The sequence below is a fragment of the Eptesicus fuscus genome, chromosome 9 (genome assembly GCF_027574615.1).
Source record: "Eptesicus fuscus isolate TK198812 chromosome 9, DD_ASM_mEF_20220401, whole genome shotgun sequence".
In the NCBI taxonomy this organism is placed as follows: domain Eukaryota; kingdom Metazoa; phylum Chordata; class Mammalia; order Chiroptera; family Vespertilionidae; genus Eptesicus; species Eptesicus fuscus.
The window spans coordinates 61,732,083-61,750,231 of NC_072481.1; the positions used below are offsets into that span (position 1 = coordinate 61,732,083).

General features: G+C 35.6%; 1 protein-coding gene across 6 annotated transcripts in view; it reads right to left on the reverse strand.

The window, feature by feature from the left end:
• Positions 1–577: 577 nt before the first annotated feature.
• Positions 578–18,149, reverse strand: part of TTLL7 (tubulin tyrosine ligase like 7) — a 144,670-nt gene continuing 127,098 nt past the window's right edge. For 4 of the 6 annotated variants that reach the window (XM_054721196.1, XM_054721194.1, XM_008139465.3 and 1 more), the window contains one exon: positions 3,699–5,144. In XM_054721196.1, the coding sequence (XP_054577171.1) occupies positions 5,024–5,144 (121 nt within the window). In that variant the 3' untranslated portion in view covers positions 3,699–5,023. The other 2 variants (XR_008557028.1, XM_028142511.2) reach the window with 2 other exon arrangements.

Consider the following 18,149-nt stretch of genomic DNA (forward strand, 5'->3'; position numbering starts at 1 on the left):
CTTTCATACAATATTTTTACTTTATAAAAATAGCAAGTTTTAAAAATACATGCTTTCAAGTTTCTACCATGATAGGATTTTTATGCAAAGTGCTTTCTTTCTTTAAAGTAAAAATATTCTAATTTCTTCATATATAAGCATCTTAAAGAGCAATGGTATGAATGGCAGTAAGATTAGGATATGATTCTTATATGATATTTTAACAAAATTAAAATTATAAATTCCTCCCAAAATGAACTTCATAGCTGAAATGCTGACATAAATCTATTCAGATTAGTAATAATTTTGTAATCAATGATACTAGAAAGATATAAAAGTGTCATTTCTAAATTTTAGAAACGTGTACCTTCCAGCAAAGTAAGGAATTGATACCAATTTTGTTTACTCGACCTGACTTTAATAGCAGGTAAAGCTATCCCCAAAGTGCTATTGCTGTCTGTACAGCAGAAGAAAATTACTGTGAAAATATATTCCATCACCCTGAATGCTTCATTGAGAGCCTATCTTTTACTTCTAAAAACTGTGTGTGTGTGAGTAAAACAGAAATAACCATTTGATGACATATCGCAGCTTTCTTATGTTAAACATTTTTTATTATAGTAACATATCTGAGTAATTGAAATAAGTTCACCATACAGATAGCACATGCTGAAGCATGGCAAGGCCATACTAATTGCACATTTTGTAGACATTTCAAGCAGATTTTCTGTGACAGCATTTGCATTCATATACAGGTAGTAAAGCACATGAGGGTAATTTGAGTCATGATTCATGGTAGCAAATGTATAGCTTTCAAGTTAATCTTCAAGCCCAGAATCTTCAGCAAAGCTACGAATATTCGATGTGTAGAAAGTGCATTAGTTCCTGCATGAACTGACCATCTCAAGACCAAGAGCTGCCGTTGTTAGCCTTGGAAAGAGAAATATCAGCATTATCTGGTTACTTTTGTAAGGTGAGTTTTCTTACTAATTTAGAAAATATTGGTCTATTGAATGATTAATTGGTAGGGGGAAATAAAAGTTTTATTTTGCAATTCTTGGATAATACAGCCCAGTTAATGCAGAATGTGTTACCTGAATAGTTGCCTTCAATATGCCATATACTCATTTATGACAAAGCAAACACACACACAGACACACACACACACACACACACACACACACACACACATACGATAGCAATCTCAAAGTGTGAAATAAGTTTCAATATACCAATTTTTGGTTTCAAGACTATAGCTATTAACCTTGGTTCACATGGATCCAGACAATTAATGCTTTTTAGGCCTAGAGACTTCAACCTGATTCCTAAAAATCTCAGCAAACTGAACTAGATCCAATGACACATTATCTTTTATTCTCACTGAGGATTTTTCTTTTCTTGTCTTTATCCAAACTAAGGTCAAAACCTCAAAGAGAACTTAAAGTTTAAGAAAAGAAGAAAAATAAATAAGGAAGGGAGGGAGAAAGGACAGTGTAAGGAATAAAATTCTGATCATTAATATATTTCTAAATTTTAAATCTATTCAAAAGTAATATTAGCCCAAAATATGTAGATAACTAATTCAGTTATTGAAATATATAATCTCTCAATATAAAGAGGAAAGCAAATTTTCAAGTCACAGAAACACATTAATTGTGGTCACACTTTTTATTGTTTAACCCTTATAATCAAATTAAGATTCAAAATGTAAATCAGCAGTAGAAAATAGAACAGAAAAGTATTTTGTCATTCTTCTCAAGGTATCTGCTATTATATTTTAAAGAATACATTTTGAATGAATCCCTGATTCATAGAAAACTAGAAATAATAGCATTTATACAGCTATTAATTTTGGTACTTTTTAAAAGGTCATGTAATATGTATGTTTAGATTTCAAGAGAATTTTTAAACAAAATGGCTTCAACAGACTAAAGAAGAAAACATTTAGATTAATTTACATGAAAACATCTGAAATTTCCATTTGGATAACAAAATTCTACAATCATGCACTTTCCAAATTAAAAAGAATGAGGATGAAATATTTTTATTGATGTCTGGAACCCACTGTCATCTAGCTATTCAGAAGGTTGGGGTTATTTGTTTCAGTTTGGTTCATTTTAGTTTCAGGGAAGAGGAAGTAATAGAAACTTTTTGTATTTAAATCTACAAAAATGTGTATAGATCTTTGCATCTTATAACCAGTGTTATTTAACCATGTTATAATCAGAGGCTACTGCTGTCATTAGCATATTTGATTCTGTTATAACTTCATTTTTATACATACAAGGTAAATAAATGCTAGTAAAGTAAAATTTGTTTTAATAGTAAAAATAATCATAATGACTTCCTCCAACAGATTGCAAGTGGCAACTAATCTACAATGCTGGATTATGCAAATGAAAACTAATCTGAATATAAAACTGTGTTCATAAATGATTTAAAATAAAAAGGTTGCTTTTTATACAATTCTGAAAATCATCCCAATCATATACATTTCTGGAAAGCATTCTAATCCTAGATTTACAGAACAATCATGGATATTTTCTTAATAACAGAATAAAAATATGCTTTCATCATAAGTAAATAAAATTCCCTATTAGAAACTCCTGGTAAAATTGAGTAGCTTCTGGATTTTTCAGATTAAATTATTTTATCTCCTAGAAGAGAGTGTCAGACCCACACTATCATTTATATTGATATGTTTAACCCCATTAATAAAAAATTATAATAAACACTATGGAATATGTTTTACCTCTAAAACATTTCTATGTCCTCTAGAGACTTCCACGGCTTATTACCGTATCTTCTCTTCTTAGTTTTTCAAAAGGGAATAAACAAAACAGCAATCATAGACCACTGCATATCAGGTGGTATATATAAATAATGAGTACGTGGCTTTTTTCACAACTTCATCAAATTAAACTAGATCAATATAAATAGGCAAATGTGGGCAATGAAATTCTAGTGCACAAAAAAGGACTTAAGTAGCTATGGAAATGAAATTTGTTCATCAGTTATTTGGGTCGTTTCATATATTAAATTTACTCTGAGTTTTAAAAATTCTAAGTGTGTGTGTTTCCTAGGTACATCTCCATGTTCTTTTTTTTTGTCTTAAATAAAAATTGCACTCCTGTGCAACTGAGGACAAAATTTCCAAAGCACTGGCTCTAGCAAATTAAATAACCATTTTTAGACACCTGAAATTGTGTCTCATTCATGGACAAATCATGAATTTGAGAAATGACTAAAAATACTTCTTGAAAACACCTACTTGGTGATTATTCTTATAATGATTTTGTAATATCCCTATTTTTGCATTATTTATTCTAAGAAATCTATAACACATGTTTAAGAATTTACAAAATTGAGTCATAAACACTCAGGGTTACACAGTGATTTCCTTCATCCTGACATCCTTATTCTCTTTTCCACAAGGATAATAAAAAAATTCTTCTTTGGGATACATCTTGCAAGAAAAAGTATCTATTGGAATATCGATGTTAGGTAGTCATAAGCAATGAAGTAGCTAGCAATAATCCCAAGAACAGACTACTTTAGTCTAACCCAGTCATAGAATATGGCTTTAAAAGCAAAGTAGATCTAACTTACAACTTGGGGTTGCCAATTATCCAGCTTGTGAATTAAAACAGGCTAGTTTGCCTCTCTCAGTTCTCCTTCTGCTTTGGGCCATTTCTTGATTTACTGGAATTAGCTTTTAGGATAATAAAAGGAGGTAAAACACTCATGAATTTTGTAAATAGTGTCTGTGAGAAAATAAAACTTTGGGGAGAAGTTTAAACAAACTTCTAAAAGGTGAATATTGCAATTTCTAAGGATCTACATGTCAATGACAGTGTTTATATTGTCATGGAAAACTGAAAGCTCACTCATTGTTTTTGAAACTCTAAGCAAGAAATGGAAGCTGCTATGAAACTTATGCATAATAACTTTGAACTAGAAGAAACTTCATACTTTATTTTGATTTGATTCTTAAGGGTACACCACAACTGATAATATCCAGTAATCAGAATCCTCCATTTGAAATATTTTAGATTATTTTCTATGGTGCAATGTGAAACTGTATTAGACTTTGCAATGTAATTTGGTCTCAACATTGAAAGACGTATAAAATAAGTGTGACGCATTAACATTGAAATGAGTTTCAAAGGTCAACTCTTCTACTGCTGAAGAACAGGAAAAAAATGTTTTTGACTGTGTATACACATTGGAAATATACATTCCAAATAAAAATGAGTGGTATGAGATAACAAAAATCATCTGAAAAGATTTTTGTCATTATCATCATTTTCTATTCCTTTATGTAACTCCCGATAAAAAGTGAAAATAAAAGATAGTTTATGTTTTGTTTATTCTTAACCCACTGGATTGTCTTCCATTTTAGATCAGAATATGGTCTCACTAGATCCTTACTGAAAATTTACATTATCATAAGTGGCTAAATTTCCACATAGAGGAATCAAAATGTTGAAGAATCAAGTTGGAATTTTTATAGTATTTTACAGTGTGCTATAGTCATGATAAACCCGTTTTATACTTAATCCTATCATCAAAGCAATACCAGGCTTCTAATTTTTCCTCATTTAATATGGCTACTATATATGTAAGAGAATAAGGTATTATACTACTAGAGCTTATTCAAGTTAAAGACATATTATCTAGAAAATAATTTAACACTGTAGTGAGATCTTCAAGATCAGTTCTGTTTCATATTCTCTGCAGCAAAAATACCATATCTAGTAGGAAGGTATTAATTATAAACCTAGCAAATTCTAGACATTCACATATTGTGTAAACAATATTAACATGGTTTATTACATTTCCAGAAAGGTTAAGTCTTCTATCCAAGTTTTCTAATTCTTTTATATAATAAATATATTATTTGAGTGCATGTGTGCATATATTTCACACATATATATGGCATATATACATAAAACAGCACTTAACGGTTGCTTTCTTTGCATGTTTACATTAGGGGGCAATGAATTGCTATTATGCATAACCCATGGCAATCTTCCCTTCTGTTTCACAAATGGCCGTATCGGGATGTAAACAAAACATTGGAGCGAGTCATTCCAGGTGAACTGTATTTCAAGTTGTAGACTGGTGATCTCATGAAGAATTGTGTACTTCCTGGTAGTAAATACCTAAAAATAATAGTTAAAAATTAGACTTTTACAAGCAAATTAGTATTAACATCTCTCAGTGATGTGTTAGGTGGCTCGTAATTTATATATCCTACATGAGAAATTATACTATAAAAACTATGCATTCCACATAAAAAGATTTCTTCTCTCACACTAAAGAGGGGAAGGTGGGAGAGGGTCATAAAGCTTCTCCCAAAAGGCTGATGATAGAAGCAACATATGATCTTAGCATCCCAAGACATCCCATGAAGAGCCAGCACTCACATGCGAGAAAACTATTTATGTAGCTCATGTTAATTTGAAATTCTTCCTTAATCTTTGTAAATAATGTGTGGAACCAGTCAACTATTTCTTAAAAACATGTGATACGAACCATAGCCAGTTTGGCTCAGTGGACAGAGCACTGGCCTGCGGACTGAAAGATCCTGGGTTCGATTTTGGTCAAGGGCACATATCTTGGTTGCAGGCTCCTCCCTGGCCACAGCCCTGGTCAGGGTTCCTGCAGGAGGCAACCAATCAATGTGTTTCTCTCACATCAATATTTCTCTCAGTCTTTCCCTTTCTCTTCCACTCTCTCTAAAAATCAATGGAAAAATATCCGCAGGTGAGGATTAAAAAATAAAAAGAAAATGTGATATGAGAATCTGGCTAGCCACAATACCAAAAATTATTTGTTTCAAGGATATTGGAACCATTGATTTTAGTTTAATAATAATTAATTGATGTATTATAACTAGGTAATCTAAAAGTAAAAATTGAAGATTAACATTCATAACTAGATTATAAATCTTATATTTCTAACCACAAAGTGTTTATGATTACAGAATATCAAAAATAATCATCATTACAAATCACATGCAATCTTTGCAGCCAAATGTATTTCAGAACACATGAATTTTGCAGAATTTTAGGACAATATAGTGTATACACTATATATAGGGTGTGGTGAAAGTAGTTTTACAGTTGTTCATATGGAAAATAATACAATTAATAAATAATAATACAATAATAAGTTGTGTTTCACATACTCACAACTCTAAAGCTACTTTTGCCCCATGCTGTATACCATCTCCATCAGGGCTCTGAGGCAGCATCCTGTAAACAAGCCACTGATATTTCTGCAGTGAAATGTGTAAATATTCACAATAAATCAGAGGAACACTATAAATAATTTAATGCCAATTCAGTTCAGATTTGCCAATAAATAGGTTACTTTTTTGTTTGTTTTCAGAGATTTGGGATTAGGGATTACAAATAAGAGTGTGCACCTGTATAATATGTTTTATTCTGGAGAAACTCTGATTAGCAGCCTAATCTATATGTCTAGAGAGAAATGAACTAGGAAATCCACATGAGCAAATGCAAATCAACATCACTACTAAAAGTGTAAGCCCCGGTGATGAGAAGGACATGTTATAAAGCGGGTTGGGGAACGTCCGGCCTGTGGACCGTGTAAGGCCACAAAATCATTTGGTCTGGCCCTGCCAAAGCATTAGAGGAGAGTTAATTAAATTTTTGACCAAATATTTCCAGCTAATTTTTAAGTTGATAATTGTGTCTGGCCCACGAATGATGTTATAAATATCCAAAGGGCCCTTGGCAGAAAAAAGTTTCCCCACACCTGCTATAAAGTCTGAACAAAGACATCTATGAGAAATTTTCAAGAGCAAAAGTAGCCATAGATTTTTAATTAGCAGTGGTCTTGAGAAAATAAAAAATGATAGAGCATCAAATCATTTATTTTCTTCACTTGACATTAGAACCTTCCAGCAACAATATAAAACTTCCATAGGTATATGAAGACATTGAGGGCTAAGAGTACTATCAATTACCTACTCTATATTAAATAATGTTGATAACCACTATACCTGTATATCAATGGAAAATTACATTCATAGCTGTGTGATACGAATTTTGTAGAAGAATATAAACTCACTAGAGGCCTGATGCACAAAATTCGTGCAATGGGCTTGGCTCTCGCAGCCGCGGCTTCGTCTGGAAGGTCATTCGGCTGTCCGGTCTAATGAGCATACTTCGCTTTTATTTTTATAGATTATGAACTGTATACAGCATTAGATTAAAATGGAAGAATTCTCCATAATATTCACAAACTTCATTTTAGTATAAATTATCTAATAATATCCCCTAAATCTACTACCTAATATCACAAACTATAAATAATTGCTCAAATCATTAAGTTAATAGAGCAGTAAAATAATATTCAACAAACCAAATTAAATCAAAATTGCACAATGGGTGATAAATAATAAAACAATTGATTTCTCACATCACAGATTATACAAATTATTTTCTTAATATCACATGGGTAATTTATATGGATTAATTATTATGTCAAGAGCTAGTGGAGTCACAATGATTAATCTGATACCTTCTTTCATGAAAAAGGTACACTTTCTATCTAGGACAAAGGTGGAAAAAAGTGTTTGATCAAAATCTACTATATGTATTAGTTGAGGGTTATTTTATCTTCTATTGAAAATGCATTCTGATTACATTGATAATTATCAGAGTAAACAGTAACTTCTACCAACCTTCTTTTGAAGAATTTCCAAGTAATAGGTAATATTGACATTACAATAACATCACATATCTTTTTGAATTAAAGATCTCTCCATTTCACAGATGAAAAATAAAAACACAAAGTCCTGGTTACAGCTGACTTACACTATTTAACACTTACACTATTTTAACACTATTAAATACTGAAATAGTGTTTTCTATGTGCCCACTACTGTTATAATTGTTTTACAATATTAACCCAGTTCCCATCACAATTCTATATGGTAGATATTATTGTAGGTTCTACTTTATAGATAATACACTAAAGCACTCAGGGGTCAGATGGCTTGCCAACAGTACACAGCTAGTAAGTGGTGGAGCCAGGATTAAAATCCATGTGGGCTAGAGCTCCAGAATCAGTACTCCTAGCAACTATATTATATTGTCATTTCTCTCCATGAATCCCAATTTTAAATCTAATGGCTACAATGATTATGCTCCTTTTTCCAGAAATATGAAATATAACCTAGAAAATAGAAAACTATTACACATCCACAAACCTAAACTTTTTTAAAAAATATTTTTTATTGATTTCAGAGGGGAAGGAAAAGGGAGAGAGAGATAGAAACATCAACGATGAGAGAGAATCACTGATCAGTTGCCTCCTGCACACCCCCTATTTGTGATCGAGCTGCAACCCAGGCATGTGCCCTCACAGGGAATCAAACCGTGATCTCCTGGCTCATAGGTCGATGCTCAACCACTGAGCCACGCCAGCCGTACTAAGCTTTTTAATAGAAGCAAAAAGAAGCTAAAATGAAACTTTTTAAGAAAAAAAGAGATTCAGTATGAACTCAAAAAGGCATATGAAATTACACTGGCAGAAACACTTTGCTTCCCTAAAGCAAATGCTGTGGAATATTTTAAAGCATTATAGGGAAACACTGGATTATTTGCCTTAATATCACCATTAATGTCTCTTGGGAGATCCCATACTAACTGAACATCAAAGATTCTATTTTAAATATTCTTTGTAATGAAGTTAAATAATAAAGTTTATTTTTTAACTGAAAGAATATCTCTATGAAGTATATTTATAGACTATATCTAAAGAGTTGGTGTTAAAGCAGCAAAAATGTGAAAGGTTTACAGCTTTATTTTTATTCTACTTTACTCTTGATGTACAAAAATAACTAACTTGTAGCTAATTTGTACCAAGGAGAAATACCTCATGCTACCCTACTTGCTTCACATACATATCCTAATTCATCTCTAAAGCTAAGTCTGCACACCTTCACAAATCTAGCATGTAGACATGAAATAAACATTTATCTAATTCTTGTTTGATGTAGAATTGGTCAGTCTGTCATGTACCAACTTATTGCTGACCATGGACAATTTCTGAAACACAAAGCCATTTCTTCTTCTTTTTTTCAATTGATTTTAGAGAGAGAGAGGAAGGGAGGGAGATATAAACATCGATTTGTTGTTCCACCAATTCATGCATTCATTGGTTGCTTCTTGTACGTGCCCTGACTGGAGATCAAACCCGCAACCTTGGTGCTCTAACCAACTGAGGCATTTCAAGACTGGTAGCCTTGAATATTTAAGCTACACCACCCTTCTGAGATTTTCCTGGAGTAAGAACAGGATCCATGAAACCCCCAGAATAAACTCAGCTTTTTGGTTTGGGATGACAAGGTAAAGTTCATCATAATATTTATCCTGTGTGTGTGTGTTTTTAATTTTTTTAATGTGGTAAAATATATATAAGATGAAACACTATTTTTACTAAGTATACAATTCAGTGCATTAGGTGCATTTGAAATGGTTATGTAATCATCACTACTATTCAGTTAAGAACTTTTTCTTCATCCCAAACAGAAACTGTACCCATTAAACACTAAATCCCCATTCCTCTTCCGTCCAGGTCCTGGTAACATCCACTCTGCTTTCTGTCTCTATGAATTTGTCTATTCTACATACCTCATTCAGGTAGAATCACATTATATTTGGTCCTTCACTGCTTACCTCACTTAGTATGCTTTTTAGGTTCCTCCCCATTGTAGCATGTATCAGAATTCCATTCCTTCTTATACAGGCTGAATAATATTCCATTGTATGTATCTACTACATTTTATTTATCCATTCATCTATTGATGGACACTTGGCTTGTTTCACTGTTTGGTTATTATGAATAAATGTTGCTCTGAACATTGTTTAAGTCCTTGTTTTCAATTCCTTGAGGTATATACTTAGGAGTGGAATTGCTAGGGCATGTGGTAATTCTATATTTGACTTTTTTAGGAATGCATAATTACTTTCCATAGCTGCCACACCATTGTGAACCAGCAATGCATGAGGGTTCTAACTTCTCAATATCCTCACCAACACTTACTATTTTGCATTTTTTTATAATAGCCATCCTAGTGGGCATGCATTGTCCTGTAGTTTTAACTTTGATTTTTGGAGGGAAGCCCTACTTTCAAGTCCCACCTCTGCCATATACTAGCAATGTGGACTTGGATAAGCCATTTAGCCTCTCTGGCCTCAGTTTTCTCATCTGTGAAGAGAGTCCAATAGTTTCTGTCTTGCCTGATTCATGGAGTGTGGAGCCAATGAAATAATGCACATGGGTGAAATATTTTGTATGTACTGTGAACATAGCCTCACTAGCAAGACTATCCCTGTTCTGAGACAGATGTATCAAGCTGTCTTAGCCTGAGGCCATAACGGTACCATGCATTTAACTCAATTTTTAAAATGTTTTCATTGTAAAGTATAACACATTCAAAAAGTGCATAAAATTTAAATGTCCAGTTTAATGAATATTATGAAGTGATTACTTGAATAGCTGCTAAACAGGTTAAATAACTGAACATTCCTAATACCTCAGAGCCCTATATTATAGCACCCACCCTCCCCATAAACTTACCCACTATCCAGGCTTTTATGGTAATTGCTTCCTTTTTCCCCCAAGTACACATTCCAGAAACACCATAATTTAGTTGTCCCTGTTTTTTTTATTTTAAATAAATGGAACAAAGTATGTATTCCTTTGAGTCTGGCTTCTTTTGCTCAACTTTATGTTTGAGACTCACCCATGTTGCTATGTGCACATGCAGTTTGTTCATTTTTCAATGTGTATTATATTCCATTGTGTGAAGATTAGAAAAATGTGTCCATTCTTCTATGAATAGATATTCGGGTTGCTTAAAAATTTTAGCTATTATAAGTAAATGTTACTACGATCTTTCTAATAATGGTCTCAGTGCACATATTCAGACATCCCTGCCCAGAATTACCTGTAATTATTAGCTACGAATAGCTACGAAAAGGGTAGATTTTATTCTGTAACACCAAACTTATTAAAAGGTACCAATTTTCACTATCAACAGCAGTACAAGAGAGTTACCATTACTCTACATTTTCATCACCTCTGGGTATGCAGTGTTTTTTGTGGGGGTTTTTTTGTGTGTGTGATTTTTGCATTTCCCTGATTAATAGCTTAAATGCTTTCAAATGTTTATTGGCTCTTTTTTTTTTTTAACTCTTGTGAACAGGCTCTTCAAGTGTCTTCCCCATTTTCCCATGAAGTGTTTTGGGTTCTTTTTCTTAGACATTTGTAGGAGTTCTTATATAGTCTGTATAAGAATATTTAGTAGGTTATATGAGTTGCCAATACCTTCTTCTACTCTTGCTTTCTTTTTTAGCCTCTTAATGAGGACTTCTGATGAACATATGTTCTTAATTTTATGTATTAAAATTCATCTGTTCATTTATGATCTGTACTTTTGATTCTATTTTTTATAATATTTGCATACCACAAAGTGATGAAAATATTCCCCTATATTTCCTTTTGAAATCTTTAGTTTTGCCTCTCACATTTGCATATTCAATTCATTGGAAATTATATTTTATATGGTATGAGTAAAGTTACTTTTTATTATTATTAAGAAACCAAATTGTCCCAGAACCATTTGTTTAAACAAACTTTCTGTTCCCTTCTGTCATAAACCAAATCTCTATATATGCCTGAGTCTACTTTTGGCCTTACTGAATGGTTTTATTGGTCTATTTGTCTATCTTTTAGGCAATATTACAGTGTCTTAAATTACTTTAACTTTATTATAAGTGTTAGTACAAATCTTACCATTTTACCGTTCTATTTCAAGAGTGTCTTATCTAATTATTGGCCCATGTGCTTTTTTGTGTAAATGCTAGAACAAGCTAGAACTGCTCCACCCCTCCCCCCCCGCCAAAAAAAAGTTGACATATTACGATTATATTGAACCTATAGAGGTACAGAACTATTTAAGAAGAATTGAAATATTGACTCTAATGAATAAGATATATCTTTCCATTTTTTACATTTTCCTGCATATATATTTTGTAATACATTTTTGTTACATTTATTTCTAAGTGTTAGCCTTTTTTTATGCTATTGAAAAAAATCACAGCTAAATGTTCATATTCTTGCTGTTTGATTTTAATATTGAAAAAGTATAATTGATTTTACTTGACTGTTATTTTATCAAAATTGGTAAACTTACTTCACAATTTATCTGTAGAATTTATTTAGATTTCTATGAACACAGTTGTATACACTAGTAATGAGTTTTAGTTCTTTCTCTCAAATCTAATGCCTTTTATTTCTTTTGCTTGCCTCACTGAGTCAGCTAGGACCTCCAGTACAATGCTAAATGTTTCTCATCTCAAATGGAAAGCCTTCAACATTTTACCATTAGGTATGTCTATTGTAGGTTTTTTGTAGTTATCCTTTATTAGATTAAGGAATTTACCTTTTGCTTCTAACTTGCTAAGTATTTTTTAAAAGCATGAATGTATATGAAATTCCAGCAAGCGATTTATCTATATCTTTTGAAATGATCTTATTCTATTAATTTTACATTGAACACTTTTTAAATGTTACTGTACCTTTAAATTAATGCCAAAAAGGTTCATTTTGCTAATATTTTATTTAAGGTTTTTGCTTCTATATTCAGGAGTAAGATTGAACGGTCTTCATACTCTGCCATAATGTCCTTTTCTGTTCTCTGGGTGGGTGTAATAGAATTGGATTGTGAAGCCATATGAATCTAGAGTCATCTTTGTGAGAATTGCTTTTTACTTACTGATTCAATTTCTTCAATAGTTAAGTCTATTTAGGATTTTCTATGTCTTTGTGTGTCACTTTTGATAATATGTGTTTTTCCAGGAATTTGTTAACTTAATCTAATTTCCGCTCTGAGTTTTATTTCCTTTTTCTGTATTCTTTGGGTTTATTTTAATGTCATTTTGTCACTTTTCAGGATGATTGCTTAGATCATTTAAATTTTCCCTTTCCTCATTCCTAATATGTTCATTTAAGTCTATAAATATCCCTATAATAATGATTTGGCTACATGTTGCAAATTTTTATTTGTAATGCTTTTATGATTATACAGTTCAAAATATTTTTCCATGTCATTATTTCATCTTTGATTCATGGGTTATTTAAAAGTATATATTTTCTCTTTTCAAAATGTGAGTTTTTCTGATTATATTTTACTAGAGGCCTGGTGCATGAAATTCGTGCACTGGGTTCGGGGGGGTCCCTCAGCCCAGCCTGTGCTCTCTCGCAGTCTGGGGACCCCTCGGGGGATGTCTGCCTGCTCACTGCTCTTTACCTTTTGGCTCACTGCTCCTTAGTGCTGCCACAGAGGTGGGTGAGGCTCCTACCACCACTGCTATGCTCACCAGCTGTGAGCCCGGCTTCTGGCTGAGCAGCGCTCCCCCTGTGAGAGCACACTGACCACCAGGGAACAGCTCCTGCAGTGAGGGCCTGCCCCCTGGTGGTCAGTGCACATCATAGTAGCTGGTCGTTCTGGTCATTCCACCATAGCGGTCGCTTAGGCTTTTATTATATAGATTATTGTTTCTAGCTTACTGGCATGTGGTCAGAGAAAATACTCTGTATGATTTCAATTTTCTCAAATTTGTTGAAAAAGGTTTTATTATTCCACTATATATATGGTTTTCAAAAAAGTTCCTGGTGTGCTTGGTATATTGTATTCTGAGATTATTGGATTTACCTTTACATATGATTGTTAAATTTGTTAATCATATAAAAATATTCTATACATTTTTTGAAAAAAATTATTATATTGCCCTACCTGGTTTGGCTCAGTTGATAGAGCATTGGCCTGCGGACTAAAGGGTCCTGGGTTTGATTCCAGCAAAGGGCACATGCCCAGTTGCAGGCTTGATCCCCAGTAGGGGGCATGCAGGAGGCAGCCAATCAATGATTTGCTCTCATCATTGATGTTTCTATCTCTCTCTCCCTCTCCCTTCCTCTCTGAAATAAATAAAAATATATTTAAATTTTTTTAATTATTATATTAAAATTGCCCTCTATGGTTATGGATATGTCTGCTTCCCTATAATTGTCAACTTTTGCTTTGGAAAAAATCTGGAACACTATTACTCCTAGGAATCTAGGCTATTTACAATCTTTGCAGGCCCTGAACTACTCCTTCTTTCCTTAGGCCCAAGAGTCAAAAGCATTACTCAGTACTAACAAGTACATACTCATTCACAAGTACCTGGTTAATACTCTCTGATGTCTTTAAGCAAATGTTTTGGAATTTTTTTCAGCTTTTCTAGTTGTCATTAGAGGAGGATTTGTCCAAATACCTAGGGCCCTATCACCAAAGGCAACAGTTCTAACTCAGTGGTTTTTAAAAATGTTTTTAGCCATGGAACCCCTCATTCTGATATGAACTTATATGGATGTTCAGTACATGAGATAGAGAAACACAGAGATGTTGAGGTTAGAAAGTGTTTGAAGATCCCAAGGCTTCCCAAATAAGTCTAATTATGGCAAAATACTGAATTGATCCCAAGAATTCTAGTAGTGTGTGTGTGTGTGTGTGTGTGTGTGTGTGTGTGTGTGTGTACTAGTGGCCTGGTGCACGAAATTCATGCATGGGAGGGGGGGTGTCCCTCAGCCCAGCCTGCACCCTCTCCAATCTGGGACCCTTCTCGCAATCTGGGACTGCTGGCTCCTAACTGCTCACCTGTGTGCCTGCCTGATCGCCCCTAACCACTCTGCCTACCGACCTGATCACCCCCAACTGTCCCCCCTTCTGGTCTGATCACCCCTAATTGCCCTCCCCGCTGACCTGATCACCCCCAACTGCCCCCCCTGCTGGCCTGCTCACCCCCAACTGCCCCCCCTGCCAGCCTGCTCACCCCCACTGCCCCCCCTGCTGGCCTGCTCACCCCTAACCACCTCTGCCTCAGCCCCGCCACCATGGCTTTATCCATAAGAACATCTGGAAGGTCTCCCAGTCTAATTAGCATATTACCCTTTTATTAGTATAGTTATATACTAGAGGCCCGGTGCATGGATTTGTGCATCGGTGGGGTCCCTCAGCCTGCCCTGTGGGGATCAGGCCAAAACCAGCTCTCCAACATCCCCCGAGGGGTCCTGGATTGCGAGAGGGTGATGCACCCCAGAATCAGACTCCCTTTTCTCTGGTTCCAGGTGTGTCACCCAAGAACCGCTGCTGCCAAGTAACTGCAGCTTGGCAGTTCCTGCATTGAGTGTCTGCCCCCTGGTGTTCAGTGTGCATCATAGCTACTGGCCGGTCAGCTGGTAGGCCAGTCACTTAGGCTTTTATATATATACTAGAGGCCCAATGCATGAAATTCTGCACTCGGGGTGTGGGAGTCCCTCAGCCCAGCCTGCGCCTCTCGCACTTGGGGGATGTCCAACTGATGGACATCCTTAGCACTGTCATGGAGGTGGGAGAGGCTCCCAACACTGCCACTGCACTCACCGGCCATGAGCCCAGCTCAGGGCTTCTGGCTGAGCGGCGCTCCCCCTGTGGGAGTGCACTGACCACCAGGGGCAGCTCCTGTGTTGAGCATCTGCCCTCTGGTGGTCAGTGCGCATCACAGTGACCAGTCATTCTGTCATTCAGTTGATTTGCATATTAGCCTTTTATTATATAGGATTATATATAAAAGCTTAAGCAACAGTTTGACCGTTCGACCAGTAACTATGATGCACACTAACCACCAGGGAGCAGACGTTCAATGCACAATGATGGAAACATGGAACAGACTGATGAATCTCAGAGGGAAGGGGAGAGGGGGGAGGGCAGGAAGAGATTAACCAAAGATCGTATATGCATACTAAAGGCCTGGTGCATGGTTTGTGCAATGGTGGGGTCCCTTGGCCTGGGGTCCTGGATTGCGAGAAGGCACAGACCAGGCCAAGGGATCCCACTGGTGCACGAATCTGTGCACTGGGCCTCTAGTATATATATAACCATCTGGGTTTATATATCAGTTCCTTTTGTTTAGTTATGAGTCTAACTCTGAGAAATGGCTTTCACTTGATGTGTCTATTCAATTATTGCTTTACTGAGACCAAGGGTGAAGGTCACTCTCTTCCATAGAATGGGTATCATATACTCTTTAAAGATTATTCAGAAATATCCTACAGATCTGTGGTCAAGAAAAACATAGTCATAGACCTTAATTATGTTAGCTCTATTTTCTTCTCTCTTAATTTTACAGATTAAATTAGGCAAATATAGCCCTGACCAGTGTGGCTCAGTTAGTTGGGCATCATTCTGTGCACTGAAGGGTTGCCAGTTCAATTCCCACTCAGGAATACCTGGGTTGTAGGCTCCATCACTGGTAAAGTGTGTGTAAGAGACAGCCAATTGATGTTGCTCTCACATCTCTCTCTCTCTCCCTTCCTCTCTCTCAAAAAAATCACTTAGTTTTTCAAAGTCATGGTTTACTCTTTTCTATCCTGAGTAGGACTACAACTTACATATCCTATATAATAAAAGCCTAATATGCTAAGTGTCCAGTCGCCTGGTCAGCCATTCAACCAATCAAAAGTGTGATATGCTAATGATATGCTAAGGCCACTTAACCACTCACTATGACGTGCACTGACCACCAGGGGGAAGAGAGTCAACCAGTCACCATGATGTGCACTGACCATCAGGGGGCAGATGCTCCGTCTGGTAGGTTAGCTTGCTACTGGGGTCCCACCGATCGGGACTGAGTGAGATGGGCCAGACATGCCCTGGAGCCCTCCCGCAGTCCCTCCTTGGCTTGCCAACCTCCCGTGTCCCTCTGTGGCCCCAACCATGCACCAGTGGGGTCCCTCAGCCTGGCCTGTGCCCTCTCACAATCCGGGACCCCTTCGGGGATGGTTTAGGCCCCATCCTGCAGGCCAGGCCGAGGGACCTCACTGGTGCATGAATTCGTGCACTGGGCCTCTAGTACTAAAAATAAAGTCATATTCTTCTTTAATTCTAATGGGAACTATGATTGTCTTGTGGTGCAAAAATGTATTTCTTATTTACTCTGTATGTTTTGCAGCTTAATACCATTATTTTTATGTGTTTGAAAACTACCTATTTTAACAGGATAACATTTATAAAAATTCAAGTTTTAAATAGAACTTATCAAATTTATACCCCACTGATTTGTGTGCTTTTCTGTTTTTTTGTGTGTTTTTCTGCAACTTTTGTTTATTTTTTAAATCATTAATCTTGAAAGTATTATGTATGTCCCCTTTGTCCCCCCATTGACCTCCTCCAGCCCAACCCCTTCCCTGCCCCAGGTCTTCACCACCCCACTGTCTGCATTCATGGCTTATGCATATATGCATATAAGGTCTTTGTTTGATTACCTTCCTCCCCACCCACTTACTCTGCCCTGCCTTCCCTTCGAGATTCTGCACTCTGTGCCATGGTTCCATGTCTCTGGATCCACTCCATTCATCACTTTATTTTGTTAATTAGATTCTATATATGAGTGAAATCATGTGATACTTGTCTTTCTCTGACTGACATGATACTTTCCAGGTCCCTCCATGATGTCTCAAAGGGTAAGAGAGTCTTCTTTTTTACTGCTGCATAGTATTCATGGTATAAATGTACCTCAGCTTTTTTATCCACCCATCTACTAATGGCACTTGGTCTGTTTCCAGATCTTATGTATTATAAACTGTGCTGCTATGAACATAGGGGTGCATACATTCTTTCTGATTGGTGTTTCGGGTTTCTTAGGATATATTCCTAGATGTCCCACTTACTTGTTTTATGATGAAGGGAGTAGTAGAGGCATACTGAATAGTAAAAATTAAACTAAAAACTAAAGGGATTTTCTCAACTATTAGGCTTAAGTTTAAATGGTAAAGTATCCCTATTGGGGGTGGGCGTAATTTTATTAGCATTTTTAATTGTTCTTACTTAGCTTTTGAAAGCAAAACCATGTAAACCAAATAATCTCATTTCCATGTAGTTTATTTCTAACCCCTTCAGGTTTGTTTGGTCCTTTAAAGGTAAAGATTGTACAAATTAAAAGTATTTTGTAGACTACAGTATGTATGAATTTTCAGTCTTTAGCTTTTTCCCTAGCCATATAAACAAAAAGACTTTCAATTTCAAACTGCCTGTGGCTTCACTTTGA